This window comes from Macrotis lagotis, chromosome X, assembly GCF_037893015.1.
Source record: "Macrotis lagotis isolate mMagLag1 chromosome X, bilby.v1.9.chrom.fasta, whole genome shotgun sequence".
Lineage (NCBI taxonomy): Eukaryota > Metazoa > Chordata > Mammalia > Peramelemorphia > Peramelidae > Macrotis > Macrotis lagotis.
Window position 1 is genome coordinate 159,994,534 of NC_133666.1, and position 17,140 is coordinate 160,011,673.

At 32.7% G+C, this 17,140-nt stretch overlaps 1 protein-coding gene across 4 annotated transcripts in view; it reads left to right on the forward strand.

The window, feature by feature from the left end:
* PRR16 (proline rich 16) overlaps nucleotides 1-17,140 on the forward strand; it is a 490,313-nt gene that overhangs the window by 186,025 nt on the left and 287,148 nt on the right. Inside the window, exon 2 of one of the 4 annotated variants that reach the window (XM_074200521.1) lies at nucleotides 16,671-16,770. The exons of the other annotated variants lie outside the window; for them this stretch is intronic. Within the exon in view, the coding sequence (XP_074056622.1) occupies nucleotides 16,738-16,770 (33 nt within the window). The 5' untranslated portion in view covers nucleotides 16,671-16,737. The remainder of the gene's footprint in view (nucleotides 1-16,670; nucleotides 16,771-17,140) is intronic. 4 annotated transcript variants of the gene reach the window in all.

Sequence of the window (17,140 nt, forward strand, 5' to 3'; positions counted from 1 at the left end):
TCATTAATGAGTTAGAAAAAGTTGTAAGTAAATTTATATGGAGAAATAAAAAGTCAAGAATTTCCAGGGATTCAATGACAAAAGGTGAAAAAGAAGGTGGTGGCTTTGCCTTACCAGATTTAAATTATATTATAAAGCATCAGTTTTCAAAATTGCCTGGTAGTAGCCAAGAAATATAGTTGTGGATCAGTGAAATACACTAGGTGCAATAGCAGGAAATGATTATAGTAATCAGTACTTTAATAAACCCAAAGAGTCCAACTATTGAAATAAAAACTCTCTCTTTAATAAAAACTGTTGGGCAAATGGAAGAAACTTGGATTAGACCAACCCCTTCCATTCTATACCAAGATAAGATCAAAATAGATAAAGGATTTAGGCATAAAAAACAATACTATAAGCAAACTAGAAGATCAAGGTGTAGTTTACCTGTCAGATCTATGGAAAGGGAAGCAATTTATGGCCAAGGATGAGATGGTGATCATCATTAAAAACAAACCAGTTAATTTTGATTACATCAAATTAAAAGGTTTTTACACAGACAAAGCTACTGTAATCAATATCAAAATAAATGTAGTAAATTGAGAAACAATTATTGGAATTAGTATTTCTGACAAATAATTAATTTCTAAAATATAAAGTCAACTGATTCAAATTTTCAGGGAAACAAGCCATTCCCCAATTGACAAATGGTCAAAGGATATGCAAAGACAATTTTCAGCTGAGGTAGTATTTTTTAAATTTATTTTATTAAAGATATTATTTGAAATTTACAATTTTCCCACTAATCTTATTTCCCTCCCCCTGCCCCCCCCCACGGAGAGCAATCTGTCAGTCTTTAGTTTGTTTCCTTGTTGTACATTGATCCAAATTGTGATGAGAGAGAAATCATATCCTTAAAGAAGAGACAAGAAGTCTAAGAGGTAACAAGATCAGACAAGATATCTATTTTTTTCCCTAAATTGAAGGGAATAGTCCTTGAAATTTGTTCAAACTCCACAGCTCCTTATTTGGATACAGATGGCACTCTCCTTTGCAGACAGCCCAAAATTGTTCCCAATTGTTGCATTGATGGAATGATCAAGTCCTTCAAGTTTGATCATCACTCCCATGTTGCTGTTAGGGAATACATTCTCTTCCTGGTTCTGCTCATCTCATTCAGCATCAGTTCATGCAAATCCCTCCAGGCTTCCCTGAAATCCAGTCCCTCCTGGTTTCTAATAGAACAACAGTGTTCCATAACATACATATACCATAGTTTGCTAAGCCATTGCCCAATTTAAGGACATTTACTTGATTTCCAATTCTTTGCCACCACAAACAGGACTGCTATAAATATTTTTGTACAATTGATGTTTTTACCCTTTTCCCTCATCTCTTCAGGGTATAGACCCAGTAGAGGTATTGCTGGCTCAAAGGGTAAGCACATTTTTGTTGCCCTTTGGGCTTAGTTCCAAATAGCTCTCCAGAAAAGTTGGATGAGTTCACAGCTCCACTAACAGTGTAATAGTGTCCCAGATTTTCCACATCCCTTACAACATTGATCATTATCCCTTCTGGTCATATTTTCCAATCTGAGAGGTTTGAAGTGATACCCCAGAGAAGCTTTAATTTGCATTTCTCTAATAATTAATGATTTAGAGCATTTTTTCATATGGCTACAGATTGCTTTGATCTCCTCATCTGTAAATTGCCTCTGCTTATCCTTTGACCATTTGTCAATTGTGGAATGGCTTTTTGTTTTAAAAATATGATTCAGTTCTGTGATATTTTAGAAATGAGTCTTTTGTCAGAATCATTAGTTGTAAAGATTATTTCCCAATTTACTACATTTCTTTTGACCTTAGTTACAGTGGTTTTATCTGTGCAAAAGCTTTTTAATTTAATGTAATCAAAATCATCTAATTGGTTTTTGGTGATGTTCTCCAACTTTTCCTTAGTCATAAACTGCTCCCCTTTCCATAGATCTGGCAGGTAAACTAGTCCTTGATCTTCTAATTTTCTTATAGTACTGTTTTTTACGTCTAAATTTTGTAACCATTTGGATCTTAAATTGGTACAGGGTGTTAGGTGTTGGTCTAACCTAAGTTTCTTCCATACTAACTTAAAATTACCCCTGCAGTTTTTATCAAAGAGGGAGTTTTTATCCCAATATTTAGATTCTTTGGGTTTATCAAACAGCAGATTGCTATAATCATTGCCTACTTTTTCACCTTGTCTATTCCACTGGTCCACCACTCTATTTATTAGCCAATACCAAAAAGTTTTGATGACTGATGCTTTATAACATAATTTTAGATCAGGTAGTGCTAAGCCACCTTTTTTGCACTTTTTTCATTAAGTTCCTGGAAATTCTTGACTTTTTATTTCTCCATATGAATTTACTTACAATTTTTTCTAACACATTCAAGTAATTTTTTGAATTTTGATTGGTAGGGCACTAAACATGTAGTTTAGTTTTGGTAGAATTGTCATTTTTATTATATTAGCTCAACCTATCCATGAGTGGTTGATATTTGCCCAGTTATTTAAATCTGATTTAATTTGTGTGAAAAGTGTTTTATAGCTGTTTTCAAAAAGTTTCTGAGTTTGTCTTGGAAAATAGACTCCAGGTATTTTATATTGTCTGAGGTTACTTTGAATGGGATATTTCTTTCTAGCTCTTCCTGCTGTATCTTGCTAGATATATATATATATATATATATATATATATATATATATATATATATATATATATATATATATATATATACATACATATACATATATAGATATAGATAAAATATAGATAAAGATATAGGTATAGGTATAGATATAGATAGATATAGATATAGATAGATATAGATATAAATAGAGATAGAGATAGAGATAGAGGTAGAGATAGAGATAGAGAGAGATAGAGATAGAGATAGAGATAGAGATAGAGATGATGTAGATAGAGATAGAGATGATATAGATATAGATATAGATATAGATATAGATATAGATATAGATATAGATATACATATAGATATAGATATAGATGATATAGATATAAAAGTTGAGGATTTATGAGGGTTTATTTTATAACCTGCAACTCTGCTAAAATTGGTAATTGTTTCCAGTAGTTTTTTGGATGATTTCTTGGGATTACCTAGTTAGACCATCATGTCATCTACAAAGAGTGAAAATTTTCTCTCTTCCTTCCAAATTCTAATTCCTTCAATTTCTTTTTCTTCTCTAATTGTTGATGCTAATATTTCTAATACCCTTGTTTCATCATTGATCTTATTGGAAATGCTTTTAGCCTCTCCCCATTGAATATAATGCTTGTTGATGATTTCAGAGAGATACTGCTAATTATTCTACGTAATAGTCCATTTATTCCTTCACTCTCTAGTGTTTTTAGTAGGAATGGATGCTGTATTTTTGAAAAGCTCTTTCAGCATCTATTGAAATGAACATATATTTTCTGATAGGGTTTTTGTTGGTATAATTGAGTACACTAACAGTTTTCCTAATATTGAACCAACCCTGCATTCCTGAAATCAATCCTAATTGATCATAATGTATTATCCTACTGGTAACGTGTTGTTTTTCATTTTGCTAAGATTTTACTTAAGATTTTTGCATCTACATTCAACAGGGAGAGAGTTCTATAATGTCCTTTCTCTGTTTTAACTCTTCCTGGTTTAGGTAACAGCACCATATTGGTTTCATAGAAACAGTTAGGCAGAGTTCCCTCTTTCCCTATTTTCCAAAGAATTTATATAGAATTGGAACAAATTGTTCCTTAAATATTTGGTAGAATTTGCTTGTGAATCATCAGGCCCTGGAGATTTTTTTAGGAAGTTCAATGATGGCTTGTTGAATTTCTTTTTCTGAGATAGGATTGAGATAGGTATTTAATCTCTTCTTCATGTAACCTGGGCAAGTTATATTTTTGTAAATGTTTATCCATTTAACATAGATTATCAAATTTATTTGCATAGAGTTGGGCAAAATAATTTTGAAATATTACTTTAATTTTCTCCTAATTGGTGGTGTGTTCACCTTTTTCATTTATGATATTAGCAATTTGGTTTTCTTCTTTTTTTAAATCAAATTGACCAGAAGTTTATCAATTTTATTGCTTTTTTCATAATACGAACTTTTGGTTTTATTTATTAATTCAATCGTTTTTTGCTTTCAAGTTTATTAATTTCTCCTTTAATTTTTAGAATTTCTAATTTGGCATTTAATTGGGGATTTTTGATTTGTTCTCTCTCTAATTTTTGTAGTTGCATGATTAATTCATTGATTTACTCTTTCTCCAATTTATGCATGTAAGCATTTAAAGCTATAATATATCCCCTGAGTGTCACTTTGAATGAATCCCATAGATTTGGTATGTTGTTTCATCATTAGAGTTATCTAGGGTAAAATGGTTAATTCTTCCTATAATTTATTTTTTGGTCCACTCATATTGTAAAATGAGGTTATTCAGTGTCCAATTTGTTCTGGGTCTATATCTCCTTGGCCCAATATTGCATATGACTTTTATTGCATTATGATCTGAGAAGGATGTATTCCTTAATTTTGCTTTACTACAGTTGATCATTAGGTTTTTATGTGCTAGTACATGGTCAATTTTTGTATAAGTTCTATGTACTGCAAAGAAAAATGTATATTCCTTTCTATCCCCATTCAGTTGTCTCCATAAGTCTACCATATCTAAAGTTCCTAACAATCTATTTACCTCTTTAAATTCTTTCTTGTTTATTTTCGATTTATCTAGATTTGAGAGCAGGATGTTGAGGTCTCCCACGAGTAGAGTTTTGCTGTCTATGTCTTCCTGTAGTTCTTTCAGCTTCTCCTCTAAGAATTTGGATGCTATCTGATTGGGTGCATATATATTCAGTATTGAAATAATTTTATTGTCTATGGTACCTTTTAGGAGGATAAAGTTTCCTTCCTTATAGCTTTTAATGCTATCTATTTTTCCTGCTGTTTTGTTGGAGATAAGGATTGCTACCCCTATTTATGTTTTTACTTCAGCTGAAGTAAACTCTATTTTGCTCCAACCTTTTTCCTTTACTCTATATGTATCTCTCTGCTTCAAACGAGTTTCTTTTAATCAGCATATTGTAGGATTCTGGTTTTTAATCCACTATGCTATTCACTTACGTTTTAAGGGAGAGTTCATCCCATTCATGTTCAAAGTTATGATTACTAATTCTTTATTGCCCTCCATGCTATCTTCCCTCTGTTTGTATTTTCCCTTCTCCCCTTTATCCATATTACCCAGTATTTTGTTTCTGAATGCCAACCTCTTTAGTGTGTTTGCCCTCCTATGTCACCCCTCCCCTTTTTCTCCTTTTCCCTTTTCCCTTCCCTTCCTTTTGTTAGTTCCCCCTTTACCCCCCCTCCCCTATTCCCCTTTAATACTTGAAAGGTTATATGTTTTATCAGTTAACTGAATATGTGTAGTTTGACTTTAAGCCAAGTCTGATGAGAAGAAGATTTGGGTATTTTTCATCTGCTCCTTTCTTCTCCTCTATTACCATAGGTATTTTGTACTTCTTAGTGTAATGAGATTTACCCCATTCAATCCCTTCCCTCCTCCTGTCTCTTTCCTGTCCCCCCTTTTAAGGAGGTAGTGTTTTTTAGATCATTCTATCTGAGTTATATAAAATTCTGAGTATCTTTCACTTCTAGCTAAGTACATTCTGTCTAATAAGAGTTAAAATTCTTGAGAGTTATTAGAGTCCTTTTCCCAAGTGTGGTTAAAGCCAGTTACATCCCATTAGATAGCAGTCTGATGGATAGATCATGAATGTCCATCATTTCTGGCTAGGTATATTCTCTCTCTTAGAGTTACATTTCTCAAGATTTATGCGCATCTATTTTCCCAATGCTGGGATATAGCCCTGTTCAACTTATTGGATAGCAATTTATTTTCTTTTTACCACCACCCCCCCTTTTTAACCTTTTCATGTATCTCTTGAACCTCCTGTTTGATGTCCAAATTTTCTATTTAGCTCTGGTCTTTTCATCAGGAATTTTTGGAATTCTTCCATTTCATTAAATGTTCATCTTGTTCCCTGGAAGAGAAGGCTCAGCTTTTTGGAACAGTAGATTCTTGGCTGCATTCCAAGATCTCTTCCTCTTTGAAATATCTCATTCCAGGCCCTTTGATCCCTTAATACTTGATGCAGCCAGGTCCTGCATGATCCTTACTTTGGCTCCTTGATATTTAAATTGTTTCTTTCTTGCTGCTTGCATGATTTTCTCTTTTATCTGATTGTTCTGGAATTTGGCCACAACAATCATTGGTGTTTTCATTTTCAGGTGCCTGAGACCAGATTTGAATCCAGGTATTCCTGACTCCAGGGCCAGTGCTTTATCCACTATGCCACCTAGCCACCCCCATGTATTCTTTCTTTTTTTTTTTCTTTTTTCTTTTTTTTTAGGTTTTTGCAAGGCAAACGGGGTTAAGTGGCTTGCCTAAGGCCACACAGCTATGTAATTATTAAGTGTCTGAGACCGGATTTGAACCTGACTCCAATACCTGTGCTTTATCCACTACGCCACCTAGCTGCCCCCATCTATTCTTTCAATGACTACTTTGCCTTCTGGTTCCATTATATCAGGGCAATTTTCCATTACCAGATCCTGTAATATTAAGTGCAGGCTTTTTTCTCTTCAATGTTTTCAGCAAGTCCAATAATTCTCAGGTTGCCCCTCCATTTATTCATGAGGTCAGTGGTTTTGTTGATGAGGTATTGTACATTTTCTTCTGTTTTTTCTATATTTTTTTATTTTGTTTCACTGGCTCTTACAGTCTCATGTAGTCATTAGTTTATACAGACTCCATTCTTTTTTTTTAAGGAGGAGTTTCCATTAACCTTTTGCAATTGGTCAATTCTACTTTTGAAAGAGCTTTCCATTTGACCAATTGAGGTTTTGAGAGAATTATTTCCTTTTTGCATTTACCAATTGATGATATGAGAGAATTATTCTCATTTTTTATTTGTCCATTTGATGATGTGAAGAAATTTATTCTCCTTTTGTATTTGTCCAATTGTATTTTCTAAGGATTTGTTTTCATGTTGCAAGGTATTAATTGTCTCTCCCACATTTTCCAGTTGATTTTTAAGCTCCTTCCTTATTTCTTCAAGGAAGTCTTTCTGTGCTGAAGACCATATTGTATTCTCCTCAGAGGTTCTAGGTCTCTCTCAGTTAGGTTCTTTCCCTTCCAAGAATTTTTCTATGGATCCACCTTTACACTGACCCTTCTTCATTTTGCTAAGACTTTCAGTTGGGGAGCGCCTTGTTCACAGGGGCTTGGGATCACTAAAGGCTTTACTCACAGAATGCATTTTCTCTGTCTGGCCAGTAGGTGAAACTGGTTGCTTTCTCTGGAGTGTCTGTGACCTTGATTGAGGCCTTCTCCCTTTGCTTGAAGGGAGGAGTTGGAGCTATTGAATTCTTTTGCCTTCAATCAATGCTGTGCCTTACCCTGGCCTGAGGTTATTCCTCTATCTGTTGTCAGCTGGGCTGGTTCTATCTGTTCACACACCTGGGCCTGAGGCAGAAGTAGTCTGTAATTGTTTGCTCAGGGAAGAGGCCTCAGTTGTAATGGAGGCTTGGACTCAGAGTGCCTCAGACCAGAGTAGCCTCTGCTCCCTAGTTGACTCAAGCCCTGCTGTCTAGGCCCACAGATGATCCAACAGGTCTGGCTCTCAGGCCCTGAGACTCCTGGTTCCAATTCAGCTGCTAATCTGGTTGATCAGGAGCTGATATTCCCTCTGAGCCCAGGCTCACTTCCCCACCCCGGAATTCCTCCAATGCTGCTGCAGGACACAAATCCTGAGGTAGATGTTCTTTCTCCTGGCTTTTCTATCTGGGTTTTGCAGTTCGGATTTCTGTTAAGAGGTTTATTTCATGATAGATGGAAAAAGATCAGGAGACTTTGGAACTGTGCCTGTTTTCTCTCCGCCATCTTGGCCCAGCTGAGGAAATCAAAGCAATCTATAGTCATATGAAAAATTGCTCCAAATAATTACTTTTTAGAGAAATGCAAATTAAAGCATCACTGAGATAACCACCTCAAACCTCTCAGACTGGCCAATTTGAGGAGAAAGCACAATGATCAATATTGGAAGGGATGGGGGAAATTTGGGACACTAATATATTGTTGGTGGAGCTGTGAACTCATTTAACCTTTCTGGAGAGAAATTTGGGATTATGCCCAAAGGACAACAAAAATGTTCATGCCCTTTGATCCAGCAATACCACTACTGGGTATATACTCTGAAAAGATTATGAAAAACGGTAAAAACATCACTTGTACATAAATATTTATAGCAACTATATTTGTGGTGGCAAAAAATCAGAAATTCAGTGAATGTCCTGCATTTGGGGAATGGCTTAACAAATTGTGATATATGTATGTCATAGAACACTATTGTTCTTTTAGAAACCAGGTGGGATGGGAATTCAGGGAAGCATGGAATGATTTTTATAAACTGATGCTGAGTGAGATGAGTAGAACCAGAAGTACATTGTACACCCTAACAGCAACATGGGGGGTGATGATCAACCTTAATGGACTTCCTCATTCCATCAGTGCAACTATCAGGGACAATTTTGTGGTATCTGAAACTGAGAATATCATCTGTTACCTGAGAAAGAATTATAGACTTTGAACAAAACCAAAGACTATTACCTTTAAATTAGAAATAAACCCATAGCTTATTATGTAATTTTACTATCTCATACTTTATTTCTTCCTTAAGGATATGATTTCTCTGTCATCACATTCAACTGAGATCAATGTATAACATAGAATTAATATAAAGATGAACAGAATGCCTTTTGTGGGGGTTGGGGGAGGGAAGCACGAATAGGGGAAAAATTGTAAAACTGAAAATAAATAAAATGTTTCTTAAAAAAATAAAAGGAAAAATATTCATCCATTTCTCCCAAGTATCCAGTTTATTGGCATACAGTTTGTCAAAGTGGCTCTGAATTATCTCTTTAATTTCCTCCTTTTTCACGGTTCACTTTTTCATTTTTGATTTTTGTAATTTTCTTGTTTTTCTTTTTTTTAAATCAGATGAAAAGATTTTTCAATCTTATTGGATTTTTAATAAAGCCAATAGGTTTAACTTAGTTTTTTATGAGATATATTTTTTGCTTTCTATTTTATTAAACTCTGCTTTCATTTTCAGAATTTTTAGTTTGTTATTTAATTGGGGATGTTTAATTTGTTCTTTTACTAGCTTTTGTATTTGCATACCCAATTCATTGATCTCCTCTTTCTCTATTTTATTCATATAGATATTTAGAGATATAAAATTTCCCCTCAAAACTGCCTTGCCTATATCCCTTATATTTTGATATGATGTCTCAGTATTATCATTTCCTTGGGCATAATTATTATTTATATTAATTGCTGCTTGATTCACTCATTATTTTGATTTTAAAGTTTTTGTGCTCTAGTATATGGTCAATTTTCATGAAAGTGTCTTATAACAATTCTGATGAAAATATAATTTACATTATGACTGCAGGAACTCATATATTTGGACATGTATAAGTTTATTAAATGCATCTAGAATCAAAGAATCAAAATATGGTCAAGGAAATCATCATATATGCAAGTATATATGCAAGTTTATATTAATAGATACATATATATGAATCACATGTGTATGTTTATGTATACACACATTATTTTTTTAAAAAATAGCAATTGTTTTCTTACTCAGTGGTTGATTATTTGTATAATATATGCTAGACATCAAAAGTTTGATGTTACTATTTTGTAAATTAGGGATTTTAAGTTTTACTAGAAATTTTATAAAGATACAAGTATTTTTAATGTTTTGTCACCTGGAACATTCTAGAATAATTTTTAAGAAGAATGTTTCACTGAATCTTACAAAAACTCAAGACTTTCAAAAGTTAAAAAAGTCATTGAAAAATTAAAGGGGGAAAGAAACCTTAGAACCCAAGCCTCATAAGGGAGACATCAATTCAATTCAATACCTTAATTGATTATGAAGAGTTTAGAAAGATCATGAGTGGACCCTCCAGTCCATTAGATACCTTATTCTGTTCCTATCCACTAGAATACTAAAATCCCCAGAGACTATTGTAGAGAAAAATGACTGAATTTGGTGATGAGAGCCAGCTCTCTCCTTTATCTTAATAGATATTGTATACATCATTTGAGCTGAGACATTCAAAGTGTCAAAGGGCAGGATTCATTATTAAGTACCATTTCCCTAACCGAATGAGCTATATGGCATTCCAGCTAAAAAGAACATGATAATACTCCAGCTATAGTGTATGTATGTATGATATAGCCCAGCTACTATCTGAAAATGGAAAAAGACTGTGACTGACACTGAATCTGACCCACCACATAGTAAACATAGGACTATAGCTAATTGATATGTCAGAGAAGATGCACCCTGATAAGAGCCCAGAGCAACAGCAGTCTATTAAGGTAAGAATGACAGCTGATGATCAATGGCAGAATAGCCAGTTGTGCTTGATTTGGCAGCCCCTGTCAAGTTGTTTCCTGAGTGAGCTCTAGGAATGATGAAAGTTTTTACAGAGCCAGCATAGCTAACAAGTGACTTGTTCAACTCAACTCAATAATAAATTTTCTCATCTAATGTAAATATGAAAAGCATAGCTGAGATGTCAATTCATTGGAGAAGCCAAATTATATGGCATGTGAGGATCTTTTTAACTGAACAGTGTTGTGATTCATAGATATCTTGGTGAGGAACCTAAAAGAAAGAATCTAACTTGGTCATATGTGTTATTTACATTAAAATAAGTTAATGTCTATTCTCCTGTGCTTCTGGTGCTAGGGGGAAATGATTTGTAATTTTTCTTTTCACATTATCATTAGAATAAATATTTTTGCCAAAGGATTGCTGAAGAACTTTTGACTGTTTTTTTGGGGGGGAAGCACTCTAATTGGGATTTTTGAGCTGACATTTATGAACCTAGGTACCCACATTATTATTTCTATAGCCCCTAGTGGTAACCCCAGAGAGTCAACAACTCAATATTAGTGGTATAATTTGCATGAAAAGAGACCAGGTGGAAATTTTGCTAACACACTAACTTTATCTACTAACTTCTTTTTCTTCAGTTTTCTCAATTGAATTTTTACCTATGTATGAAGAATGAAATTTCGAGAAATTAGTGAATTAATTTAAACAAGATGCACAAAATTTCCTCAGTCTCTTGCTTTGATATCCTGGGAAATTCAACAATTTTCAGCCTAAGTTTCATCATATTTAAATACAGATAATAATAATAATACCACCCTTAAATAGTTTTGAGATGACAAAATATAAGGTCTTTGTAAACCTTAAAGCACAATATTAAGACATGTTATTTTTGATAACAGTAATTATCCTAAATATGTAATCCTGAATAGCTTTTAGAATTTGATAATTTAATTTAAGAAATATTACATAAATATTAAAGCAAAAAATTATCAAATATTTCAATAACAATATTGCAGAGAATCATTAATATACCTCTTTTATAGATAGAAAGAAATGATGCTTAGATTTTCTTGTAGTTAGACCCTGAGAAGACTAGACTAATATATTTAATCATTGCATCAAGTTACTGTTTTAAAGTTACTAGAAGAATCTTAAGTCTCTGGTCTTCTCTGTTCAGCATAAATCCTGTCCAGTATAACTCAGAGTGATTATTTTCTACTTCCATTGGTTCAATTTGACAATCAATAACTAATATATATCACATTGGCAATAAACATACAAACATTTAAAACAATACTTTTCTATTTTCAAGAAGTTTATAAAATAATTGGGAGAATAGAAGTTACATATATGTACATATATATATATATAATACTTTCATATTATTTGAGCAAGAATTATTGAATAAAGCATTTTCTTAATACTTTTGGTATGCAAAACACTCTGTTATGCTGGGGATACAATTAGCAAAGAAAGGAAATCTCTGCACTAAAGGAGTCTATTCTAAATGGGGGAGATGAAAGTTTTCAGATATAAATCAGTTGGAAAGGTCCAAGTCCTTAGTATATAGCATGGAAGTAGAGAATAATGTCTCTTCTTCAGTATCATTCATAGTGATATAATCATATAAGGCAGAAATTCAGTAAATATTTAACTTCTCATTCTCAACGAAAACAATACCATAATTCTTGTGGGATGTTAGGCCACATGCAAATGTGTCTTTAGTGACTATGTCTATAGATGGACCAGATCTATTATACCCTGCTTTAGGGTCATGGATTTTGAATTAAAAGGAACTTCAGTTACTATCTAGCCCAACAATCTCATTTTACAGATGAGAACCAAAGTGGTGATTTGTCTAGTGTCATCCAGATGCTCTAATTTGAAATGCAGTACTTCCTTCATTATACTACATTGCCCTCTCATAACACCACCATCAAAGTATTGTATTCAGTATTATGCATCACATTTTAGGAAATGCATTAATAAACTAGAAGAGCATGAATGTGAACAATGTCATATTGTCATTTAAATAATTATCCTCAAGATTTGAAAAGGTTATCAAGTACATAGAGAGATTTTTGTTTACTTGGTCCCTTTCTCTTTTTGTCCTCACTTCTTGGAAGCCTTAGTATCCCTTGAAGCTCAACTGAAATACCTCTCAAAGGAGACACATGAGACTGTACCTTTATTAGTGCTTCCCCTGTGTTTTCCCCATATCATTTTATGTTAAATTTGTATATATTTTGTGTTTTATATCTATGTATAGTCTCACCATCATCAAACATACAGCACACACAGAGACACACAAATACACACACTCACATACTCATCTTATAGAATATAAACTCTTTGAACAAAAGACTTTCCCCCCTTCCTCCCCCCCTTCCTCTTTGTCTTAAATCTTCCCTTTCTTTTTCCTTTATTACCTAACTTCTCTCTTCCTTAATCCATGCCTCCATTGCTACCTTTTTTTCTGCTTCTGATACAGGTAAAAGATATATAGAGCATTTATCAAGCACTCATTACATGTCAGGCATTTTACTAAGCAAGAAAAATACAAATACAAACAGGATAGTAAGAAACTTAGGTTCTATTGGGACATGATCATACATACATACACACACACACACACACACACACACACACACACACACACACACACACATATATATAGAATTAAAATTGAACCCATTGATGGGAGTCATGATAGAGTTGACTAAAACTTGATAAAAGAGAATATTTCCTTATAATGAGAGCTAAGTAAAGGAGGAATGGATTGAGTCAGTATAAAGTAAGTTCTCTTTATCTAAAAGTCTTCAATTATAGGCTAGATCAATTTTGAAGTATGTTGTGGAATGAATTCTTATAAATTTACAAATTGGACTTTCTGACCTGCAAGGCCTTTAAAAACACTGAGATTCTGTGAAAATGAGAGGCAATGGAATAACAACAAATGAGAAATCCTTACAAAGAATTTTAGAAATTTGAAGAGGAAAAAAGAAAGAAAAATTAATCTATGATAGGCTTTATATTTTTATTTCCTTAAAATATGTGCCATTTTCTGTAGAGTTGTATATGTATTACTTGACTATTTATTATATTTATTTTTTCATGTAATCACTTATCCATCATCCATTTGTCTATTATAATCTATTCATCATTTATTTAATTTTTTTCACCCATATGCACACTTGCATTTCTAAATTTCAAAATTTCCTTCTACCCTCCCTTTCTACCCCCCTTCCGCTAAGTGGTGGACAGTCAGATTAGCATTGTGCATATATATGATACATACATATTTTTGATAAACATGCTTACAGATTAGTCATTTTTGTTACAAAGAATTGGGATTGAGTGAAAGAGATACATAAGAGATAATTTTTACAAAGTGTTCATTGAATTCTGAAGGATTTTTTATTTTGTTTTGCTTTACTTCCTCTGGATGGGAAAAACATTGTCCATAGCTGGTCTAATACAGTTTTCCTAGCTCACTGAACTTCTTAGAGGAGCTGCTTCCATCAACGTTGATCATTAATGTGTACATTGTTCTCTTCGTTTATTGTAATCTGTTAAGGTATGGAGATACACATTTTTTTGGTTTTAGCAAGGCAATGGGATTAAGTGACTTTCTCAAAGTCATTCAGGTAGGTAATTATTAAGTGTCTGAGTTCAGATTTGAACTCAGCTCCTCCTTCTTGCAGGATTGGTGTTCTAACCACTCTGCCACTAAGTTATCCTTATGAACCACCTGAGATTAACTTTTTATATGATTGTTGAGAAATTCAATTACATTGTATTTTAAAGTCCAAACTGAATAATATATGCTTAGAAATGAATTTAGACATGATACATACATCATCATCATACATATATAATAAAAGCACAAAAATGAGAGAAAGAATTATGTCTATAATAAAGCTAGGAAATTTTTTGAACATTTGTTCCTAGGGTATAGAGATGGGTGATAACTGTGAGAATTTCATCATGCTTCTACTTTATGAAAATGTATTCTTTGACCTTTTTGAATAACAAAAGACATGTGGAGAGATTTTGTGATTTTGAGTCATTCATCCCAGGTGTTCTGAGAGCTTCTGTTGAGAAAGGATGCTCTGAGGAATGCTTATACAATGTAAATATGTTGACTGCACCTCTGCTCACTTTCTTTAGTTTTTGCTAAATATATAGATTTTGTGGATGAAGGCAAATATTAGAGTTTAATTTGAGAAGTAGTTTTTTAATTGAAAAAAATGTTTTTTTTTAAACTTGGAAGTGTTTTGACCACTCTTCCCCCACATAATTAAAAATATCTTTCTCAAATGATATAAGAAGTATTTCCTTATTGTTTTAAGTGTGTAATTTTATTATTTCCCATTTCTCTATTGATAGTTTCATTATTTATATAGGGGTATTATACTTCACAAGACTTTGGATTCAATAACTTTTTGTTGAATATTATAGTCACAATTTCTTTTAATACTACAATGTATTCAGATAAATGGAATTTTAAGATGTTATTTCACAAATGTGTAAATAATCAGGAAAGATTTGTACAACTTTGTAGTATCATTTTTAACATGATTCTTGGCATTAATGTTTAATATATACATTTGTCATTGTGATAAGTATGTTTATCAGTCTTTTTTAAACTATGTCTGAAGTTTATTTATAGTTATTTTTTCTTCTTTCATTACTTTGTGGTTGAATTCATGAAGTTAATTGGATGTCGACCTGTAAAGTTAAAGTAATTGAGACTGACTGCTAAGCAAAGATCTCATATGAGATTATATGATCTCTGCTCTGCTCTCAAACTCAGTCAGCATGTTACTAATGTTATGACTCAGACAATATATAAGAGACAAAAAATGTTACATTTATCAGAAATTTTTTTTCAAGGTCATACAGTTGCTTGACTCTACAATAGTAGATTAGGGAATAAAGCTCATTTTTGACCAACAATCCAGCATTTATTCCTCTAAACAGTTCCTATATACCACTTCTATACTCTTAGGGTTTGAGATTTAAGATATGGTGGTAGAACTGAGAAGTCCTGTATTCCTTGGAAGGAAATCTAAGTTGATATTTCTTTGCCATTATGTGGAATTCTGAGAAATATCTTGGATAATGAATAGAGATGTTTTCAATTTCAGAAAGAAAACACTGATTTAAGTCATATTATGTCTGACATGTGGTGATAGTGTGACCATCAGAAAGTTGCTCTCAGAGCTTTATTAAATTCTTCAAGAGTTTAGTTTGCAAAGCATTTGCTATATGTTTGACCAAACCCCATCTCCCAAAGTTGAAGTTTGTTTTTTTATCTTTTCTTCTTAGTTTTGTTGAACCAGTTTATCTGACTCAACTTACTATGTCATTTGACAGTTGAGGCAGTTTTAGATCAAAGGTTTAATATTGTTCCTTTTACCTATCCTATCCAGGTTTTAGCTGTCCTTCTGTCCCTTGACTTTTCTCTTTCTTTGTGTAACTCATTTTGATTTCATAAGTATGAGGAACTCGAGTTTTATCTGAACAAATTTGTACTTACTCTTTAACTAACATTCTTAGAGTGGAAAGATGGTTAAATTTAAGAGGTGGTCCCATTTCTCTTTTCATGCACTTATCTTCTCCACATAATAAATTTGATAATCTGTAAATTTTTAGATCTGTAAACTGTAAAGAGTTTTTTTTTTTTTAGTGTTGGAATTCAGTAAGAAATTCTTGTTCATCTTAAGGAATGAAAGGTTTACGTGGTTACAGTTACATGATTCTGAAAAATATTTATCAACAAAATATATGCATCACATATTTTTTAAAAAAGAAACAGAACATCAGGATCAGTTTGTCTTTATGAACTCTTCATAATTTCATTCAAATAAATTGATAGATTATTTCCAAATTTGCCAAAATAATGAAAATAAATTTTTAATTTTTGAAGAGATTGGTTATATTTACTCATATCTTTGTTTACATCATCCTTCCATATATGTTTTACAAATAGACAATTTCCATCTGTCCAAACCTATTTGTCTTCCATTCAACTTTTCCATAGGTAACATGACTCATACTCACTGAACAAAGACTTCCATTTCATACTATCCAACACCTTTTTCATTGTATTTTGGACAGGATGAGGTAAATATACTATTTTTAAAAGTTTTCTAATTCTCTTAACAGAAGTTCCATAACCTACTCCCACCTCCCCACATGATGAAAACAGGGAAAACAATGCTGCAGGCAGTCAATGGCAACAGGACAACAGGAAATACTTGAAAAGGTCAGCTCCACCTTGAAATGATGCTTTCAATAATTTGGACACTGAAACCAGTATATTTAAATTAGTTGTAGTTGTAGCACATCAGTTATTATTTGAAATACTCTTGAATTTTTCAAAACTTGAGTTTACTGACAAAATATCTTTGAAAATTGAGACATCAATAGAAACATGGCAGACAATATTGGGAAAAAATAAACTCTTCATTTTCCCATTTTAAGTTAACAATGGAAAGCGTTTTCTAAAATATTTTTAGTTTCAAAAACTGCTATGGAATTTTCCCCAACTTTGAATTTTTTTGAAATTCTAAGGTATTTTTAAGGATGTACTTTTTAAAAGTCAAAATAAAGCTTTCAGAGTGATGGCATATTTT